This window comes from Salvelinus alpinus, chromosome 29 (genome assembly GCF_045679555.1).
Source record: "Salvelinus alpinus chromosome 29, SLU_Salpinus.1, whole genome shotgun sequence".
In the NCBI taxonomy this organism is placed as follows: Eukaryota; Metazoa; Chordata; class Actinopteri; order Salmoniformes; family Salmonidae; genus Salvelinus; species Salvelinus alpinus.
In genome coordinates this window covers 29,730,772-29,752,429 of record NC_092114.1, presented here as the reverse complement: position 1 = coordinate 29,752,429, position 21,658 = coordinate 29,730,772, and the positions used below count along the sequence as shown (strand labels likewise).

General features: G+C 42.3%; 1 protein-coding gene across 1 annotated transcript in view; it reads left to right on the top strand.

Moving 5' to 3' along the window:
* Positions 1 to 21,658, top strand: part of LOC139558456 (retinoic acid receptor alpha-A-like) — a 149,626-nt gene that overhangs the window by 13,155 nt on the left and 114,813 nt on the right. Inside the window, exon 2 of the mRNA XM_071373594.1 lies at positions 1 to 32. This exon is cut by the window's left edge and continues 117 nt beyond it. Within this exon, the coding sequence (XP_071229695.1) occupies positions 1 to 32 (32 nt within the window). The remainder of the gene's footprint in view (positions 33 to 21,658) is intronic.

Here is a 21,658-nt window from a genome sequence, read left to right as displayed (position 1 = left end):
ACTATGGTGTCAGCGCCTGCGAGGGCTGCAAGGTAAGTCAACGTTCCGTACCGACATGTACACCAAAACCATCAACATATACACCCCAACCAGCAACATACACACCAAAACCATCAATATACACACCAAAACCATCAACATATACACCAAAACCATCAACATATACACCCCAACCAGCAACATACACACCTAAACCATCAATATACACACCAAAACCATCAACATACACACCGAAACCATCAATATACACACCAGAACAATCAACATATACACCCCAACCAGCAACATACACACCAAAACCATCAACATACACACCGAAACCATCAATATACACACCAGAACAATCAACATATACACCCCAACCAGCAACATACACACCAAAACCATCAACATAGACACCAAAACCATCAGCATACACACCGAAACCATCAACATACACACCAAACCATCAACATACACACCAAAACCATCAACATATACACTCCAACCAGCAACATACACATCAAAACTATCAACATACACACCAAAACTGTCAACATATACACCAAAACCATCAACATATACACCAAAACCATCAACATATACACCCCAACCAACAACATACATACCAAAACCATCAACATACACACCAAAACCATCAATATACACACCAAAACCATCAACATATACACTCCAACCAGCAACATACACATCAAAACTATCAACATACACACCAAAACTATCAACATATACACCAAAACCATCAACATATACACCCCAACCAGCAACATACACACCGAAACCATCAATATACACACCAAAACAATCAACATATACACCCCAACCAGCAACATACACACCAAAACCATCAATATACACACCAAAACCATCAACATACACACCAAAACCATCAACATATACACCCCAACCAGCAACATACACACCAAAACCATCAACATACACACCGAAACCATCAACATACACACTAAAACCATCAACATACACACCAAAACCATCAATATACACACCAAAACAATCAACAAATACACCCCAACCAGCAACATACACACCAAAACCATCAATATAGACACCAAAACCATCAACATACACACCGAAACCATCAATATACACACCAAAACCATCAACATATACACCCCAACCAGCAACATACACACCGAAACCATCAACATACACACCGGAACCAGCAACATACACACCAACACCATCAATATACACACCAAAACCATCAACATACACACCACAACCAGCAACATACACACCACAATCAATCAATCAAATGTATTTATAAAGCCCTTTTTACATCAGCCGATGTCACAAAGTGCTGTACAGAAACCCAGCCTAAAACCACAAACAGCAAGCAATGCAGGTGTAGAAGCACGGTGGCTAGGAAAAACTCCCTAGAAAGGCAGGAACCTAGGAAGAAACCATCAACATACACACCACAACCAGCAGACCTCTAGGGCCAGATGTTTTCCTCACAACTTGACCTAACCAGAATTGAAAACTTTGTCCTGGTCAGGTCACTTGGTGAGGAAAAACCTCTGCTTGATGTTGCCCACAGTCTATCAATGCAGCTGTACCTGACTGTGCATACTGCATACATACAGAGCGCTCATACAGTATATCAACATGGATCAAATCAAATCAAAGTTTATTTGTCACCTGCGCCGAATACAACAGACCTTACAGTGAAATGCTTACTTACAGGCTTTAACCAATAGTGCAAAAAGGTATTAGGCGAACAATAGGTAGGTAAAGAAATAAAAACAACAGTAAAAAGACAGTGAGAAATAACAGTAGCGAGGCTATATACAGTAGCGAGGCTATAAAAGTAGCGAGGCTACATACAGACACCAGTTTGTCAGGCTGATTGAGGTAGTATGTACATGTAGATATGGTTAAAGTGACTATGCATATATGATGAACAGAGAGTAGCAGTAGCGTAAAAGAGGGGTTGGCGGGTGGTGGGTGGCGGGACACAATGCAGATAGCCCGGTTAGCCAATGTGCGGGAGCACTGGTTGGTAGGGCCAATTGAGGTAGTATGTATATATGTACATGAATGTATAGTTAAAGGATGTACCTGTGTGCATACGGAACATACAACCCTTTGGTTGACACTCCATTCCACTGTGGTTCTGGAGGCTGAATAGCCATCTTCATTCTATCTCCTGCTGTAATCAAAAGGCTGGAATGTCTGGAATTTAGGCCTGGGGGGAGGAGAGGGAGGGTGGTGATCAACTCTCTCACTGGGGTCAGGGTCAAACACAGGTCTCTCTAGCCCTCCTATACAGCCATGAATCTAACGCTATTTACATTTAACATTTTTGTAATTTAGCAGACGCTCTTATCCAGAGCGACTTACAGTAGTGAGTGCATACATTTTCATTCGTACTGGTCCCCCGTGGGAATCGAACCCACAACCCTGGTGTTGCAAGTGCCATGCTCTACCAACTATGCCCAGCTTAGGTCTGGTGTGACCCCGTACCTCCAGCCCCACGACCTGATAATACCACCTGGAGTCAGACATACGTCAAATATATACAGTACCATGGAGGTATAGATGCATTGAGGTTAGAACATAGCTACAGAAATATGGGGAAATCAATAGAAAACACAAACAAATGCATGCAATCACACACACACAGACACACACACACACAGACACACACACACACACACACACACACACACACACACACACACACACACACACACACACACACACACACACACACACACACACACACACACATCAATAGAAAACACACGCACGCACACACACACACCAAACATAACTATTTAGTGGGGTCAAGCACATTCCTTCTACTCCTGCACCCTGACTGGACTGCAGATGGTATCAGCTCTGAAATAAAAGGACAGATGGGGGTTTAACTTGTAAGCAGAATGAAACAGCCAGCTAGCTCTCTCTCTCTACGGTGACTCTGATAATATGGGATATGGCCTAACGTGGTGGGGTGATTTAATTCCATAAATACATCTATCCTCTCTTTCTTTCTTACTTTCTCTCTCTCTTACTTTCTTACTTTCTCCTCTCCCCGTCTCCCTTCCTCTCTCTCTCTCTCTCTCTCTCTCTCTCTCTCTCTCTCTCTCTCTCACCCTCACTGCCCCCCCACTCTCTCTCTCCCCGTCTCCCTTCCTCTCTCTCTTCTGTCTCTCTCCGCTGAGTGGCCAGTAGCAGGATGTAAAAATAGCAGAATTCATGGTATAATAGCTTTGATTTCTGTGACATCTTGATTTCGGGGGATTAAGCCAGAGATTAAGGCTTTTTCCTTGTTGTATTCCTGTCTCCATGGCGAGGGCATTGTTGTCATGGGGTGTGAGGGCCGAGCCCCTCCATTGGACAGAGTCAATTGAGCGTGCTCTCTCTCTCCGCAGCTGTAGGGTTTTAGCTGCTAAAGCACCGCACTCTCTCTCTATCTCTTCTTCTCTCTCTTTCTCTCTGTCTCTATATCTATATCTCTCCCCCTCTCTCTATATATATCTCCCTCTTCCTCTCCCTCTCTCTCCCTCATATTAAAGGGCCCTCTACTGCCCTGTGAATGATCGAATTACACCGGTAAATGTGTGTGTGTATGTGTGTATATGTACATGTCACTCATCTTATAACAGCTCAGCTCAGTCAAAGCTTGAGATAGAGATGGAGTACAAAGACGAAAGCTTTTTTCGGATTCCTACATAGAAATATTGTCATATGTTACACACACACACACACACACACACACACACACACACACACACACACACACACACACACACACACACACACACACACACACACACACACACACACACACACACACACACACACACACACACACACACACACACACACACACACACACACATGCATGCACGCTCATACAATCAAACACAGACAGACACACACACACACACAAGCACTTGCACGCCAATACATTCACATTACAGTCAAGCTTTTATAAAAAATAAAACAGAACTTGGATTATAAATATATTCAAAAAGGTAAGCCATGGTCATTTATTATGACTTCAGTTCAACCCAGTTCAGCTCCTGGGTTGCACTGACTTCTTGATCTGTCTAACTTGATTTAAAGATGTCCAGTCTTACAACAGACAGAGCCTTACCTACCAACACTGCTGCTTTTTTGGCCAGGGCTCACTTAAAAAAGAGTTGTCAATCTCAATGTGTCTACCCTGGTTTTATAAAGGATACATACAAAGTAAAGACATGCCTGTTGAATTCCCCTTAGATACACTCACTTCTCACGCTGTGTGTGGTTCATTAGAGGACTACGCTGACTACATACTGTATACATGTAATGAGAGAGATGAGAGAGACGTGATGAGAGAGAGACAACAGCAGATGAGAGAGAGACACGCCAGAAGAGAAGACACAGACTACGGCAGATGTGATCATGCCAGAACACACTCAACTCATTTACATCATCTGACACCAGCAACGTTCGCCTTTGTTTGATATCTTGAAGAGAGCTGATTTGAATTGGTAAAATGGCGAGCAGACATGTGGACTCCCATAAGTACATGCATATGCAGTGGTAGCGGAGCGCTAGGGGGGTTATGCTACTTCTTATGGGTATTCAGTGAAAGTCAAGACAACTCAAACCAAAGGCCGCCTCCTCTACTGTTCAGATGAGACAGTTGTGTCCTACACCTTTGTGACATCATCCCTCTTGGGGTTCTGAAATTGTCCCCACAGAGAGAAATGAGGAACAACTCAACACAGCTCACAGCAATGCACCAGATCTGGGTCAAATACCTTTGAATACTTGAAACAGTGGAACAAAAAACAAACACATATTTGTTTTTACCATACAGTTTCTTAGACTTTGCACTTTTGGGATCTATTCTGATAGTTTGATAGTGGGGAAAACTAGATAAAGAATAATGTTAATTATTTGAAGGTGTTTGACCTATGTATTTGACTTACAGTATGTCTGTAGATCACATAAACTTTAAGACACAATTAACATAGTGTACCAGAGTTCCCAAGGGCAATAGACTAGGCCTAGGGCCTCTTTCTCCTACAAAACCCATAAGATGAATAAAAATCATATTGTCTGCTCTCTGTCAATAGAAAGGATAGCTTCACTGCCTCTGAGAAAAGAAGAATAACCTGTAGTGAAGAGAATAAGAATAGAAGAATACACTATAGGGCTTAGATACACAGACAACGCTTTACTTTTATATCCCTACTTTAGTTCAGTGTACAGCACAGGAGGCTGATGGTGTACAGTATGAATAACAAAAAATATTTTGAATCTAGAAGGACATCATATAATAAATGGTAGAGAATCACAATAGCATTGTCTCAGGTCTCAATTTTAGAATATTGGGTTTTGTCAATGCCCATGACAAAGGCTATAGATTTTTCAAGTAGACTCATATCTCTACGGCTATAAAAGACTACAGCTTTTATAGGTTGGACCTGGTCCGCATCTTTGTTGGGCTGACTGAAAAGCTTCAAGCTTGACTGAAAAAAAATGGATATATTAGTCGGTTCAGTGTAAGGATGATTCAACTACACAGTTCACAGAGCATTCTATCCTTATGATATAACCTAACGAGTGCTGCGCCTCAATTAGTGAGCCTGTGTGTCTACAGAAAAACATCTGGTGAACAATACAGAGTAGTTACCTAAATCTACCCTCTATTGTAGCTAGGGTTGCACATTTTGGGGAATATTCAGAGGTGGACACTTTCCGTGGGAATTAACGGGAATATATGCAAATTAATATTAATACCATTTAAATGTAGATGTTTTTTTACATTGGATATATTTACCATATCATATGGAGACAGAAACATAAATGTTTTACCTTATCATAAGTAGACATAATTGCAAATTATTAAATCCTTCCAATATAATAAATAAAAAAATGTAGTTATGAATTGAACTTTAATTAAATGAGTTAACTCTTCACATGGGATGATTTCACTGAACATCAAAAGAAAGGGAAAATTGAATGATCCCCAATGATCCATCGCAACTCCCAAAAACGTTTTCAACATACATCTGTAAAATGATAGTCTAGAAACTCAAGCTTTGGTTGTCTTCCTCTCAGGCTTCCATGTCTTCTCCCTGGACCTCCTCAATGTCCACCTCTTGAACATCAGATTCTGAGGTCTCGTCTTCACAGTCACCTTCCAACCTTGTTGAGGATGGCTCGTTGTCAGGCTCAAAAAGCCTCAAATTTGCCCGGATGGCCACCAATTTTTCAACCCTTGTATTGGTCAGCCTGTTGCGTGCTTTGGTGTGTGTGTTCCCAAACAAGGACCAGTTGCGCTCTGAGGCGGCTGATGTTGGTGGGATTTGGAGGATGATGGAGGCAACAGGGGAAAGAGCCTCAGATCCACAAAGTCCCTTCCACCAGGTGGCTGATTAGATATGTTGGCACGACTGCCATATTGCATCTCCATCCCAAAGCCCTTGCTTGGAAGTGTACTTCGCCAGACTGCCAAGAACCTTGCCCTCATCCAGGCCAAGGTTGTGAGACACGGTAGTAATGACACCATAGGCCTTGTTGATCTCTGCACCAGACAGGATGCTCTTGCCAGCATACTTGGGGTCCAACATGTACACTGCAGCGTGAATCGGCTTCAGGCAGAAGTCTTCACGCTTTTTGATGTATTTCAGAACTGCAGTTTCCTCTGCTTGGAGCAACAGTGAAGTGGGCAGGGCAGTATGGATTTCTTCTCTTACATCTGCAAGCAGAGTCTGAACATCAGACAGGATGGCATTGTCTCCCTCAATCCGTGCAATGGCTACTGCTATAGGTTTCAGGCTGCTTACCACTCTCTCCCAAAATACATCATCCAGGAGGATCCTCTTGATGGGCTGTCCATATCGGCAGACTGTGATAAGGCCATTTCTTGGAGAGACTCCTTCCTCTCCAGGAGACTGTCAAACATGATTACAACACCACCCCAACGGGTGTTGCTGGGTAGCTTCAATGTGGTGCTCTTATTCTTCTCACTTTGCTTGGTGAGGTAGATTGCTGCTATAACTTGATAACCCTTCACATACCTAACCATTTCCTTGGCTCTCTTGTAGAGTGTATCCATTGTTTTCAGTGCCATGATGTCCTTGAGGAGCAGATTCAATGCATGAGCAGCACAGCCAATGGGTGTGATGTGAGGGTAGGACTCCTCCACTTTAGACCAAGCAGCTTTCATGTTCGCAACATTGTCTGTCACCAGTGCAAATACCTTCTGTGGTCCAAGGTCATTGATGACTGCCTTCAGCTCATCTGCAATATAGAGACTAGAGTTCGACCGATTATGATTTTTCAACGCCAATACGGATACCGATTATTGGAGGACCAAAAAAAGCCGATACCGATTAATCAGACGATTTATATATACAGTCGTATGAAAAAGTTTGGGCACCCCTCTGAGGCTGCATAATAATTTACTCTGTCGTCACAGAAAATGATCACAGTGGCATGCCATTCATTTTCTAACAAAAGCTGAGTACTGGGGTATTGTCCAGACAAAGATGTTTAGTGTAGCAATATTAAGTTGTATGAAATTAAATCAGATGTGAAAAATAGGATATGCAAAAATGTGGGCACCCTTGTCATTCTGTTGATTTGAATACCTGTAACTACTTAGCACTGATTAATTGGAACACACAATTGGTTTGGTGAGCTCATTAAGCCTTGAACTTCATAGACAAGTGCATCCAATCATGAGAAAAGGTATTTAAGGTGGCCAATTGCAAGTTGTTGTTCTCTTGGCCTCAAAACAACTCTCAAATGACCTGAAAACAAAGATTGTTCAACATTATGGTTTAGAGGAAGGCTACAAAAAGCTATCGCAGAGATTTAAGCTGTCAGTGTCCACTGTGAGGAACATAGTGAGGAAATGGAAGACCACAGGCACAGTTCTTGTTAAGGCCAGAAGTGGCAGGCCAAGTAAAATATCGGAGAGGCAAAGGCGAAGGATGGTGAGAACGGTCAAAAACAGCCCACAGACCACCTCCAAAGACCTACAACATCATCTTGCTGCAGATGATGTCACTGTGCATCGTTCAACAATTCAGCGCACAAGGAGAAGCTGTATGGGAGAGTGATGCGGAAGAAGCCTTTTCTGCACACACGCCACAAACGGAGTCGCTTGAGGTATGCAAACGCACATTTGGACAAGCCAGCTTCATTTTGGAATAAGGTGCTGTGGACTGATGAAACAAAGATTGAGTTATTTGGTCATAACAAGGGACGTTATGCATGGCGGCAAAAGAACACAGCGTTCCAAGAAAAACACTTGCTACCCACAGTAAAATTTGGTGGGGGTTCCATCATGCTGTGGGGCTGTGTGGCCAGTGCCGGTACTGGGAATCTTGTTAAAGTTGAGGGTCGCATGGATTCCACTCAATATCAGCAGATTCTTGGGAATAATGTTGAAGAATCAGTCACAAAGTTGAAGTTACGCCGGCGCTGGACATTTCAACAAGACAACGACCCAAAACACTGCTCAAAATCTACCCGGGCATTTATGCAGAGGAACAAGTACAATGTTCTGGAATGGCCATCCCAGTCCCCAGACCTGAATATCATTGAGAATCTGTGGGATGATTTGAAGCGGGCTGTCTATGCTCGGCAACCATCAAACCTAACTGAACTGGAGATGTTTTGTAAGGAGGAATGGTCCGAAATACCTTCATCCAGAATCCAGACACTCATTAGAGGCTATGGGAAGCATCTAGAGGCTGTTATTTTAGCAAAAGGAGGCTCTAACAAATATTGATGTGATTTTTTCTATTGGGGTGCCCAAATTTATGCACCTGTCTAATTTTGTTTTGATGCATATTGCAAACACCCAATTATTTATAAATGGAAATCATGGAAATTGTCAGGGGTGCCCAAACTTTTTCATACGACTGTATATATATATATTTGTAATAATGACAATTACAACAATAATGAATGAACACTTATTTTAACTTAATATAAGACATCAATAAAATCAATTTAGTCTCAAATAAATAATGAAACATGTTCAATTTGGTTTAAATAATGCAAAAACAAATGTTGGAGAAGAAAGTAAAAGTGCAATATGTGCCATGTAAAAAAGCTAACGTTTAAGTTCCTTGCTCAGAACATGAGAACATATGAAAGCTGGTGGTTCCTTTTAACATGAGTCTTCGATATTCCCAGGTAAGAAGTTTTAGGTTGTAGTTATTATAGGACTATTTCTCTCTATACCATTTGTATTTCAAATACCTTTGACTATTGGATGTTCTAATAGGTACTTTAGTATTGCCAGCCTAATCTCGGGAGTTGATAGGCTTGAAGTCATAAACAGCGCAATGCTTGAAGCACAGCGAAGTGCTGCTGGCAAATGCAGTAAAGTGCTGTTTAAATGAATGCTTACGAGCCTGCTGCTGCCTACCACCGCTCAGTCAGACTGCTCTATTAAATCATAGACTTAATTATAATATAATAACACACAGAAATACGAGTCTTAGGTCATTAATATGTTCAAATCCGGAAACTATTCATTTCGAAAAACAAAACGTTTATTCTTTCAGTGAAATACGGAACCATTCCATATTTAATCTAACGGGTGGCATCCCTAAGTCTAAATATTGCTGTTACATTGCACAATCTTCAATGTTATGTCATAAATATGTACAATTCTGGCAAATTAATTACGGTCTTTGTTAGGAAGAAATGGTCTTCACACAGTTCGCAATGAGCCAGGCGACCCAAACTGCTGCATATACCCCGACTCTGCTTACACTGAACGCAAGAGAAGTGACACAATTTCCCTAGTTAAAAGAAATTCAGCAGGCAATATTAACTAAATATGCAGGTTTAAAAATATATACTTGTGTATTGATTTTAAGAAAGGCATTGATGTTTATGGTTAGGTACAAATTGGTGCAATGACAGTGCTTTTTTCACGAATGTGCTTGTTAAATCACCCGTTTGGCGAAGTAGGCTGTGATTCAATGAAAAATTAACGGGCACCGCATCGATTATATGCAACGCAGGACAAGCTAGATAAACTAGTAATATCATCAACCATGTGTAGTTAACTAGTGATTATGTTAAGATTGATTGTTTTTTATAAGATGTGTTTAATGCTAGCTAGCACCTTACCTTGGCTCCTTGCTGCACTCGTATAACAGGTAGTCAGCCTGCCACGCAGTCTCCTCGTGGAGTGCAATGTAATCGGCCATAATTGGTGTCCAAAAATGCAGATTACCGATTGTTATAAAAACCTGAAATCGGCCCTAATTAATTGGCCATTCCGATTAATCAGTCGACCTCTAGTAGAGACCGGTGTGTCTGTTGTCACTTGTGTCTGTGTTCTTGTAGAATACTGGTTGAGGGGTGGAGATTATGTAGTTAATTATTCCTTGCCCACGAACATTCAACCACCCATCAGAGATGATTGCAATACAGTCTGCTTTCTCTATGATTTGCTTGACCTACACTTGAACTCTGTTGAACTCTGCATCCAACAAATGAGTAGATAAAGCATGTCTGGTTGGAGGGGTGTATGCCTGGTGAAGAACATTCAGAAATCTCTTCCAATACACTTTGCCTGTGAGCATCAGAGGTGAACCAGTTGCATACACAGCTCGAGCAAGACATTCATCAGCATTTCTCTGACTACGTTCCTCCATTGAGTCAAAAAACCTTCTGATTCCAGGAGGACAATGAGCTGTTGCTATCGATAAGGTGTCTGATTCATAATTTTCAGCTCGAATAGAAGTAGAGGGACTTTTGTCAGAGGTTGCTTGTTGTGAGCGCTGAGGGAACTTTCTGTCCTTGGCCAGATGATTCTGTATCTTTGTTGCATTCTTCACATATGATTTGGGACAGTATTTGCAAATGTACACAGCTTTTCCTTCTACATTAGCTGCAGTGAAATGTCTCCACACATCAGATAGTGCCGGTGGCATTTTCCTGTTGTAACGAATGTCGTCGGGAGAAGGAGAAGAGGACCTGATGGCACGAAGCCTCCACTGGAGGCTTCTTGCCATGGATCATCACTGGAGTGGAGAGACACACAGGAGGCCTGGCTCTGGGGGAAGGCACAGGACTCACCAGGCTGGGGAGACATATAGGAAGGTTAATTCTCGGCGCAGGCACAGGACTCACCAGGCTGGGGAGACATGCAGGAGGCCTTGTCCTTGGCCGAGGCACCGGATACACTGGGCCGTGGAGGCGCACTGGCGGTCTCGAACGCAGATCTGGCCCCACCCGTTCTGGCTGGATGCCAGCTTCCACCCGGCAAATGCGGGACGCTGGCACCGAGCACACCGGCCTGTGGATGCTCGGCCGAGACACAGTGCGCATCACCCCATAGCACGGGGCCTGACCAATCCCATGCTCGCCACGGTAAGCACGGGGAGTGAGCTCAGGTCTCCAACCTGACTCTGCCACACTCCCCGTGTGCCTCCCCCAAACATTTTTTGGGGGGCTGCCTCTCGGGCTTCCTTGCCAGCCGTGTTCCCTCATACCGCTGGTTCTCAGCTCTCGCCGCCTCCAGTTCTGATTTCGGGCGGCGATACTCCCCCGTTTTTGCCCAGGGTCCCTTGCCGTTCAAGATTTCCTCCCATGTCCAGGAGTCCATTCTTCCACGCTGCTTGGTCTTTTGGTGGTGGGTAGTTCTGTAACGAATGTCGTCGGGAGAAGGAGAAGAGAACCAAGGTGCAGCGTGGTAAGTATTCATAATACTTTTAATAAATACGAACACTTGAACAAAAACAACAAAGCGACAAACGAACAGTTCTGCAAGGTGCAATACACAAAATAACTACCCACCAAGCACAGGTGGGAATGAGGCTACCTAAGTATGGTTCTCAATCAGAGACAACGATAGACAGCTGCCTCTGATTGAGAACCACACCAGGCCAAACACCTAGAAATACAAAACATAGAACAAAACATAGAATGCCCACCCCAACTCACGCCCTGACCAAACCAAAATAGAGACATAAAAAAGGTCAGGGCGTGACACCTGTAAAGATTAGGAAAAAAATTGTAAAAAAAACCCAAATACAATTCCGTGTACAGATAAATAGTTAAGCCGTTAGATTGAACAACTCCTTTGTAAGATAAATGTTTTAAAAAGGTTCACTGTTATAAGCTAACTTTTTTGATGAATTTAAGCAAAATTCTCAAAATTCCAGACATTTACCGGAAAGTTTCCGACCCTTTGCAACCGTAATTGTAGCGAACAAAGCAGAGTTTGGGTGAGGCAAAAAGATACATATAATACAAGGGATAATCAATGAGGGGCTATGCGTTCTCTTGAAAACAATGCATGATGTGGAAGGTGTGTTCCATGATGCGTTAGTGGAGTTTTCCAGAGAACGCATAGTGCCATGAGTTGATTATCCCTTTTATACTATGGCTATAGTTCAACATATTTGCCGCTATAATTTTTTTCATTTATCAGTAGAAATGTGACAATATCCACTGAAGTAGCTAGCAAGTTTACTAGCTAGCTAGCTACAGTAGTTGCCTTGGTAACCAAATAAAAAATGTCATACTATTATGAAAATTGAATTCAACATTGGCAATAATGTTGGCAGCTAAGCTGCAGCTGGCCAGAAACAGAGCGGCATGTTTTGCTCTTAATTGTAATCAGAGGGCTGATATTAATACTATGCATGCCAGTCTCTCTTGGCCAAGAGTCTTTTTTATAAGAAACATTAATGTGTTGAAAATCCCAAATTGGTTGCATAGTCAACTTACACACAGCTCTGACACACACACTTATCCCACACTCTGACACACACACTGTCGATCTCTCTGACATTTGCAACATTGTTTCAATATTAAAATTCGATCTCCAGCCGTCCCATAGTAATGAACGTGTCGGGAGTCAGGACGTAGCTACTTTGCTGTTTTTCTGGCTGCTTTAAGATAGCCGTAGTTGGCTAGCTAGCAAGCCACCAATAACGGATGTCCATAGATAAAGAACAAAAAGACTGAATGACTGAGTTGCGTCTCTGTCAACCGAACCAATAGAATGACCGACCAGCCGGCTTGGATAGCAACCCTAGGTTTGTGTTGGGACAATATCTTGTCAATGAAATAGTATGAATAAATTCATTAAAAAAAGTTCATGAAAAAAGTCGGTAACCCGTTGTATTAAAGTGATAATGCCCTCGAAGCCAGTGTTTGGAGGTTATATTGGCACGGTCAACTTTGTCTCGGGCCTAACAACACCCGTGCCAATATGTCCTCCAAACACCGGCTTCTCGGGCATTATCACTTAATTAGCTTGGAAATTGTATACTATTTACTCTGAAATTACTATTTAACAATGCCATGGTATAATGTGTTGTAATTCTATGACTTAAGGATTGTATTATATTACTCAACTCCACTTAATAACATGTATAGAATGTTCCTCCCCAACATTCTGATTCAGTGTTCCGCCACAATGGTCCTAAAGCTCCAGGAATGCAACATTTTAACATATTGTCATATCTGACAGTTCCTTGGCATGGATGGGAATAGTTTTGGAATGAACCCTATTCCTCTGTTCCGGTCTTTTCTTCTCCTTAGTTCCGTAGCATTCTGCATAATAGGATTGGTTTGGTTGGACCAGTTTGACAAGCAGAGAGAGGTTGAGCAGGGGTTTTCAACCTGTGGTCTGCAGTCGTCCGCAAATTTCTATTCTTTGTAAGGATTTTTTTCTTCCAAAAAGAATAACAGTTGGGAGTATTAATGGTATTATAAGCAATTTTACATTACATTTCACAATGCAAACTGTTAATAATAATATTAATAATAGGCCTTTATTCTGTTACATTCAGTGATAAAATCTACTCTAAATTTGACCGGCAAGATATTTAATGTTAAAAATTCTATGATTCCGCGATGGTGGTCTTCAATAACTTTTGACGGTGATTTGGTGATCTCCAGAACGGAAGATTGTGAACCGTTGAGTTAGAGGAGGTAGACCACATCCACTCTGGATGACACACACACACCCATGCACACACAGCATGCTGCTCCAGTCTCCCCTGGTCTCCCAGGCTCCAACTTGTCCTCTGTGTGTTTTGAATGTCTTTATTTACCTCAAGCTGTCTGATGGTAATGTTGGGGAATGATCTAAAGACCTGTTAGGGTGACAGTTCCCTGCAGAGGGAGAGAGAGAAGGGAGAAGGAGAGAGAGAGAGAGAAAAGGGAAAAAGGGAAAGAGAGCCCTTGGAGCTGTGTGTTTCTCTGTTCTGCCTGCCTGTCATAATAATGGCTAAACTACTCTCAGAGCAGGACAGAAGCTACTAACACACACACAAACACACGTAAACACACGTACACACACGTACAGACACAGACACACACTGCTAACACACAGTCCATAATGTGATTTGTCAACGTTCTACAACATGAAAGCGACTCACTTCTAATAGTGCCAGAAATCAAATGCAGGAGGTCAATGTGGGTCAGCACACATCATTTGTTAAATGATGAAGGGATGACTTTTTCTCTTCCTTTTTCCTTTCGTAATCCCTCGTTTACCTGATTGAGTTGTTTTGTCTCTTTTGTTAGTGAATCATTGTTTTTTCAAGTGTCTTTCAAGTCGCTTATCTGCCTGTCAGAAGGCCAACTGCCTGTCTGTGTTTGTGTTTGTGTGTGTGTGCGTGCGTCCGTGTGCGTGAGCGAGCGAGTGGGTGTGTGTGCGTGTGTGTAGAGAGATTCAAATCCTCTGCTATTTAAAAGGTCAGATTTAAAATGATCTCATCTGAGTATTCTAAATGAAGGCTTGTTGGTTGCGTGGTTTGTGATTGACCTGTGTCTCTGTACTGCAACACTTTTGAACCCTGTTTAAGGTCTCTGGACTGAGATGTTGGTGTGAAAAGATTGATTTGATTGATTATGAGTATTGAATAATACCAGTGTGTGTCGCGATCGTCGTAACATTGAAGAGAGGAGGACCAAGGCGCAGCATGAAGTGAATACATACTAAGTTTAATGACACGAAACGAAGAACACTTGACAAACTAAACAAAACAACAAACCGACGAACGTGACGCTAAACAGTGCAGACACAGGCAACCGACATAGACATAGACAATAACCCACGAACTACCCAATGAATATGGCTGCCTAAATATGGTTCCCAATCAGAGACAACGATAGACAGCTGTCTCTAATTGAGAACCAATCTAGGCAACCATAGATATACATACACCTAGACTAGACACTGCCCCATAAACATACAAAACCCCTAGACAATACAAAACACATACATCCCCCATGTCATACCCTGACCTAACTAAAATAATAAAGAAAACAAAGATAACTAAGGCCAGGGCGTGACAGTGTGTTGGAGTGTCTTTCTGAACTGTTCTCCAGCTCTCTGACAGACAGTAGTGTTGTGTTCTCATCTCTCCACTGCAAAGACAGAGACCGGAGGCAGCTCCTGTCTGACTACATTTTAGACACAGAATGCATGTTAATGGGCTTGATGAGTTGGAAGATGGAAGATAAGACTGTCATTATATACACAGAAACACAAAAGTGAGGTTGTGAATAATGTAAATATGTAGGATCTTAATTTGATCACTTTTTTGCTGCTGAGAATTTTCATGTGCTGCAGGAAATGCCAAATTGTACATTAATTCGCTGAAAAAACACACTAACACACAGTTATATTAACAGTATTTCACTTTTCATACAGACTACTTTTGTCCAGCTAATAGTTTAACCACTGATCAAGCAACATTATGGACTAAACATTAAAATCCAGTTTGTTTTATTTTGCTGTGACAACACTGGTCAAATTAAGATCCTATATCTGTATTTGTGAAGGGAAGGGAAGTTTCACAAAAAATTGTGAGATTAAGATTACATTTAGATGAGCTCACATCTGTGTACAGTGATTGAATTTTCTAGTTACATTTCAGAACTTTAAAATCACCGTCTTGGTTTTATTTCAATAAAGTAAATTTTTTGCCTTACACAAGCTACCTTTTTGTATTTTGGGTATTTCATTTAGTTGAAAGCAGTGTCAAACAATGATTTACCTGGAAATTCAACAGATAATTAAGTGACTCATATCAACCAAGGGAATTCAGTATGCAGAATCAAATCTCACTTCTTAGTACAAAAGGAAACTATGCATTTCCACTCCACAATGTAAAATGACACACTTCACAAAAGCAACGATCTTCACATTAAAATATTGTTTTTCACACTAAAATATTGTTTTTCACACTTTCCAACGCACACACGCATTATGTAATGTTCTTCTATCCTCGTGGGGGCCTAAAATGTATTTCCTTTCAAATATTCTAGTTTCCCTAACCCCTAAACTTAACCCTTACCCTAACCTTAATCCTTAACTCGTAACCTGTAACCCTAAAACGAAACCTAACTCCTAACCCTAAACCTAACCACTAACCCCTTACCCCTATTGTAACCCTAATCCCAATTCTAACCCAAACCCTAAACCTAACTCCTAATCTTAAAAAGCCTTTGTCCTCATGGGGATGTGGGAAATGTCCCCACGAGGTAGAATTGTCCTACTATACTTGTGGGGACCTTTGGGGATTTTAGGTCCCCACAAGTATATGAGAACCAACCCACACCATATGCATGTATGCACACAGACACAGACACATACCATATACATACACGCAGCATACGCACACATGCATGGACACATGCACACACACACACACACACACACACACACACACACACACACACACACACACACACACACACACACACACACACACACACATACCATATGCATGCATGCATGGACACAGGCTCATCTGGGTGATGTTCTCTGATTCTGAGTGTAATGGTTATTATTAGAATGGGAGCTATGATGACTGCCAGCTGGGGTAGACAGACGGAAAATGGGTTCCTATGTATGTGTGTGTGTGTGTGTGTGTGTGTGTGTGTGTGTGTGTGTGTGTGTGTGTGTGTGTGTGTGTGTGTGTGTGTGTGTGTGTGTGTGTGTGTGCGTGCGTGCGTGCGTGCGTGCGTGCGTGCGTGCGTGCGTGCGTGCGTGCGTGCGTGCGTGCGTGCGTGCGTGCGTGCGCGACTGATTCACTTTCTTATTGCTTTCCAACTTCGCTTAAAAAAAATATATAAACATATCTGCTCGAAGTTTGTTTGTTTAAGGCTGACTTTCATATAAATCATGTATCAGTGTCAATGATTGATGCACTCAAACAAGCTATGAACACAGATCTCCAGTTAGAATTCAGCCCTTATTGACAAGACAAAACAGTACAAGGCTTCAATGAGATGTCAGCCTCTGTCTCCACTGTCCAGCCTGATTAAGAAACCTGCTGCTTGTCTTGAATAGGGACGGTCAGCCGATCCTTTATGTACGTCAGAAGCTTAGTGGAGCAGAGTGTTACCATCTGCTGAGAGAGAGGATAAGAGTGGAGACTGAAGATGTCTGCTTGGTGCCCGCAGGCCAGCACCGAGAGAGGGAGAAAGAGAGAGAGAGAGAGAGAGAGAGAAAGAGAGAGAGATGGAGAGGAAACCTGAAGAATGGGGACACAATTGGTCATCTGTGGGTGGTGGGGGGGATCTGAAACCCAACAAGGAAGCTCTCCTCCATCCTATCTTTCGATTCTACCTCTCTCTTTTTCTCTTTTCTCCTCTGTGTCTCGATCTATTCAGGTCATGCTGGCTGAGTCGCCTCTCGTTTGAAAGGCCCCGACTCATTGACTTTTTTTTTTCTTTCTCCCTCTTTATTTTACCCTCTTTCTCTTTCTCTCTCAGCCCATCTGTGCACTTCACAGGTGCAGTTTCCGGGGTGGTAAGGAGAAAGAGAGAGAATAGTAGGAGGAAGGAGGGAGGAAAGAAGGGAGAGATTAGCCCTGCTTAACCGACTTGTTCACTGTTTCCCAGAGGCCCATTGGCCACGGTCACTCTCCAGTCACTCTCTCTTCTCTTCTCTAGTCTTCTCTCTTCTCTTCTCTCTCTCTCTTCTCTAGTCTTCTCTCTCTCTTTCTTCTCTCTCTCTCTCTTCTCTCTCTTCTCACTCTCTCTGTGTTATCTGCTGAGGTTTCATGATCACCAGGGCAACAAAGCCAGTCTCTGCCATATGGAGCTCCTTTCTTGCGCTCTTATTTACTCCGCCTTTTCAATGGCACCCAACCCTTGTACAACCCTGGTCCAAGGGTCTTCTTCTTTACCTCTCTACCTCTATTCCTCTCTACCTCTCTTCCTCTCTACCTCTCGTCTTCTTTACCTCTCTACCTCTAGTCCTCTCTACCTCTCTTCCTCTCTACCTCTCGTCTTCTTTACCTCTCTACCTCTAGTCCTCTCTACCTCTCTTCCTCTCTACCTCTCGTCTTCTTTACCTCTCTACCTCTAGTCCTCTCTACCTCTCTTCCTCTCTACCTCTCGTCTTCTTTACCTCTCTACCTCTATTCCTCTCTACCTCTCTTCCTCTCTTCCTCTCTACCTCTCGTCTTCTTTACCTCTCTACCTCTATTCCTCTCTACCTCTCTTCCTCTCTACCTCTCGTCTTCTTTCCCTCTCTACCTCTAGTCCTCTCTACCTCTCTTCCTCTCTACCTCTCGTCTTCTTTACCTCTCTACCTCTATTCCTCTCTACCTCTCTTCCTCTCTTCCTCTCTACCTCTCGTCTTCTTTACCTCTCTACCTCTATTCCTCTCTACCTCTCTTCCTCTCTACCTCTCGTCTTCTTTACCTCTCTACCTCTAGTCCTCTCTACCTCTCTTCCTCTCTACCTCTCGTCTTCTTTACCTCTCTACCTCTATTCCTCTCTACCTCTCTTCCTCTCTACCTCTCGTCTTCTTTACCTCTCTACCTCTAGTCCTCTCTACCTCTCTTCCTCTCTACCTCTCGTCTTCTTTACCTCTCTACCTCTATTCCTCTCTACCTCTCTTCCTCTCTTCCTCTCTACCTCTCGTCTTCTTTACCTCTCTACCTCTAGTCCTCTCTACCTCTCTTCCTCTCTACCTCTCGTCTTCTTTACCTCTCTACCTCTAGTCCTCTCTACCTCTCTTCCTCTCTACCTCTCGTCTTCTTTACCTCTCTACCTCTATTCCTCTCTACCTCTCGTCTTCTTTACCTCTCTACCTCTATTCTTCTCTACCTCTCTTCCTCTCTACCTCTCTTCCTCTCTACCTCTATTCTTCTCTACCTCTCTTCCTCTCTACCTCTCTTCTTCTTTACCTCTCTGTCTCTATTCCTCTCTATGTCTATTTCTCTTGTCGTGTCTTTGGCTATGCCGGATTAAGTGATATGACATGCTATTCTATAAAATCCTTTCTTTGTAATTAATATTACCTGATTGAGCTAGTCATGTAAATGTAATTAACTAGAAAGTCGGGGCACCACAAAATAATATTTATAGAGCAGTTATCTTCCGAATAAACTCTTAAAGACCTAGTAATATTTTACATCAATAGCAGTCAATATTAATCATCACCTTATTTCAGTCTCATCTGAAAGTTGTAAATTCTTGGTTATCTTCACGAACCCTGGCTAACAAGTTGAATCAGCAATGCAAAATTGGGTTTAATTATTTATTTACTAAATACCTAAGTAATCACACAGAATTACATATACACAGAATGAATCATACCTTGATTACAAATTATGTCATAAAGGAAAACATTCCTAGCGGACTGAACAGATATGACAGATGGTTACCCAAAGAAAAGGGGGTTGGGTTTGAGTGAAAGAGCGGGAAGACTGAAGAACAAAGGGAGAAGCGATGTCTCTATCGTAAATACAGGATCTTATGCATTCTAAATTACCACCCATTTGGAAAAGGAAAATGCAATGAATATTTACTCTGAGCTGTTCTTCAATAGGTTGGTGGTAGATGGAAGGCCGAGTTGCCCAAGAGTTCTTCCATCCTTTGAAGAGCGTCTCTGGTGGTAAATTGGATACGTTGTAGTAACGTCGTTGTGTGGTAGACGGGATACTCTGTCTGTCCTCTCCTAGCCCAGTTTATAGCGGCCGCTGCTAACTCAACGGCTAGGAGGTATCACTTCTGTAGCGAATAAGAGTTCAAAGTTCATACCATTCGCAACCAAAGCTCACGCTGAGGTTGGCTTCGTTCTGTAGTTATTATCTGAACCCTTCTGACATCGGATCGTCATCCTAATGTACCCGGAACAGGAAGTTATATTGTCGTCAAGGCTTTATATAGGAAGGGAGAGGAGGGCGTGTTTCATAGTTTATAACCAATGTCTCTTCACGTTGGCGGGCCACTGAGTTGGCCCTAATTCACTCATGAAAACCCAATTCTCACATTTTAGAAGCTAAAATCACATTTCATCCCCTCACAAATAATTTCATATTCAAACATTTAAATTGCACAACAATTCCATGTGAATCTGATAACTATAATGTGTAGACTTTCCACTGTACCGTTTATGTCATCCTATCATTGATGAGAATGTCTCAGATGACAACCGAACTGACATCATATTCATTAAGTACCAACGCATATGTTCAACTGGTTGGATTACCAAAATATGGTTAATTTCCCCCCACCTTCTGATGTTCCCAGAATCTCTATGTTAACCAAGGGATTTTCAATAGTCACATCAGTAGGGTAGAGAGAGGAAAAAAGGGGGGAGAGGTATTTATGACTGTCATAAACCTACCCCCAGGCCAGCGTCATGACACTCTCTACCTGTCTTCCTCTCTACCTCTCTTCTTCTTTACCTCTCTACCTCTCTTCCTCTCTACTTCTCTTCTTCTTTACCTCTCTACCTCTCTTCCTCTCTACTTCTCTTCTCCTTTACCTCTCTATCTCTATTCCTCTCTACCTCTCTTCTTCTTTACCTCTCTACTTTTATTCCTCTCTTCCTCTCTACCTCTCTTCCGTTCTACCTCTCTTCCTCTCTTCTTCTTTACCTCTCTATATCTATTCATCTCTACCTCTCTTCTTCTTTACCTCTCTATCTCTATTCCTCTCTACCTGTCTTCTTCTTTACCTCTCTACCTCTCTTCCTCTCTACTTCTCTTCTTCTTTACCTCTCTACCTCTCTTCTTCTTTACCTCTCTATATCTATTCATCTCTACCTCTCTTCTTCACCTCTCTACCTCTCTACTTCTCTTCTTCTTTACCTCTCTATCTCTATTCCTCTCTGTCTATTCCTCGCTACCTCTCTTCTTCTTTACCTCTCTACCTCTATTCCTCTCTTTCTCTTATTCTTTACCTCTCTTCTTCTTTACCTCTCTACCTCTATTCATTTCTACCTCGCTTCTTCTTTACCTCTCCACCTCTATTCCTCACTACCTCTCTTCTTCTTTACCTCTCTACCTCTCTTCTTCTTTATCGCTCTACCTCTATTCCTCTCTACCTCTATTCCTCTCTACCTCTCTTCTTCTTTAACTCTCTGTCTCTATTCCGCTCTATGTCTATTCCTCTCTACCTCTCTTCTCCTTTACCTCTCTACCTCTATTCCTCTCTACCTCTCTTCTTCTTTACCTCTCTACTTTTATTCCTCTCTTCCTCTCTACCTCTCTTCCGTTCTACCTCTCTTCCTCTCTTCTTCTTTACCTCTCTACCTCTATTCCTCTCTACCTCTATTCTTCTTTACCTCTCTATCTCTATTCTTCTCTACCTCTCTTCTTCTTTACCTCTCTACCGCTATTCCTCTCTACCTCTATTCTTCTTTACCTCTCTACCGCTATTCCTCTCT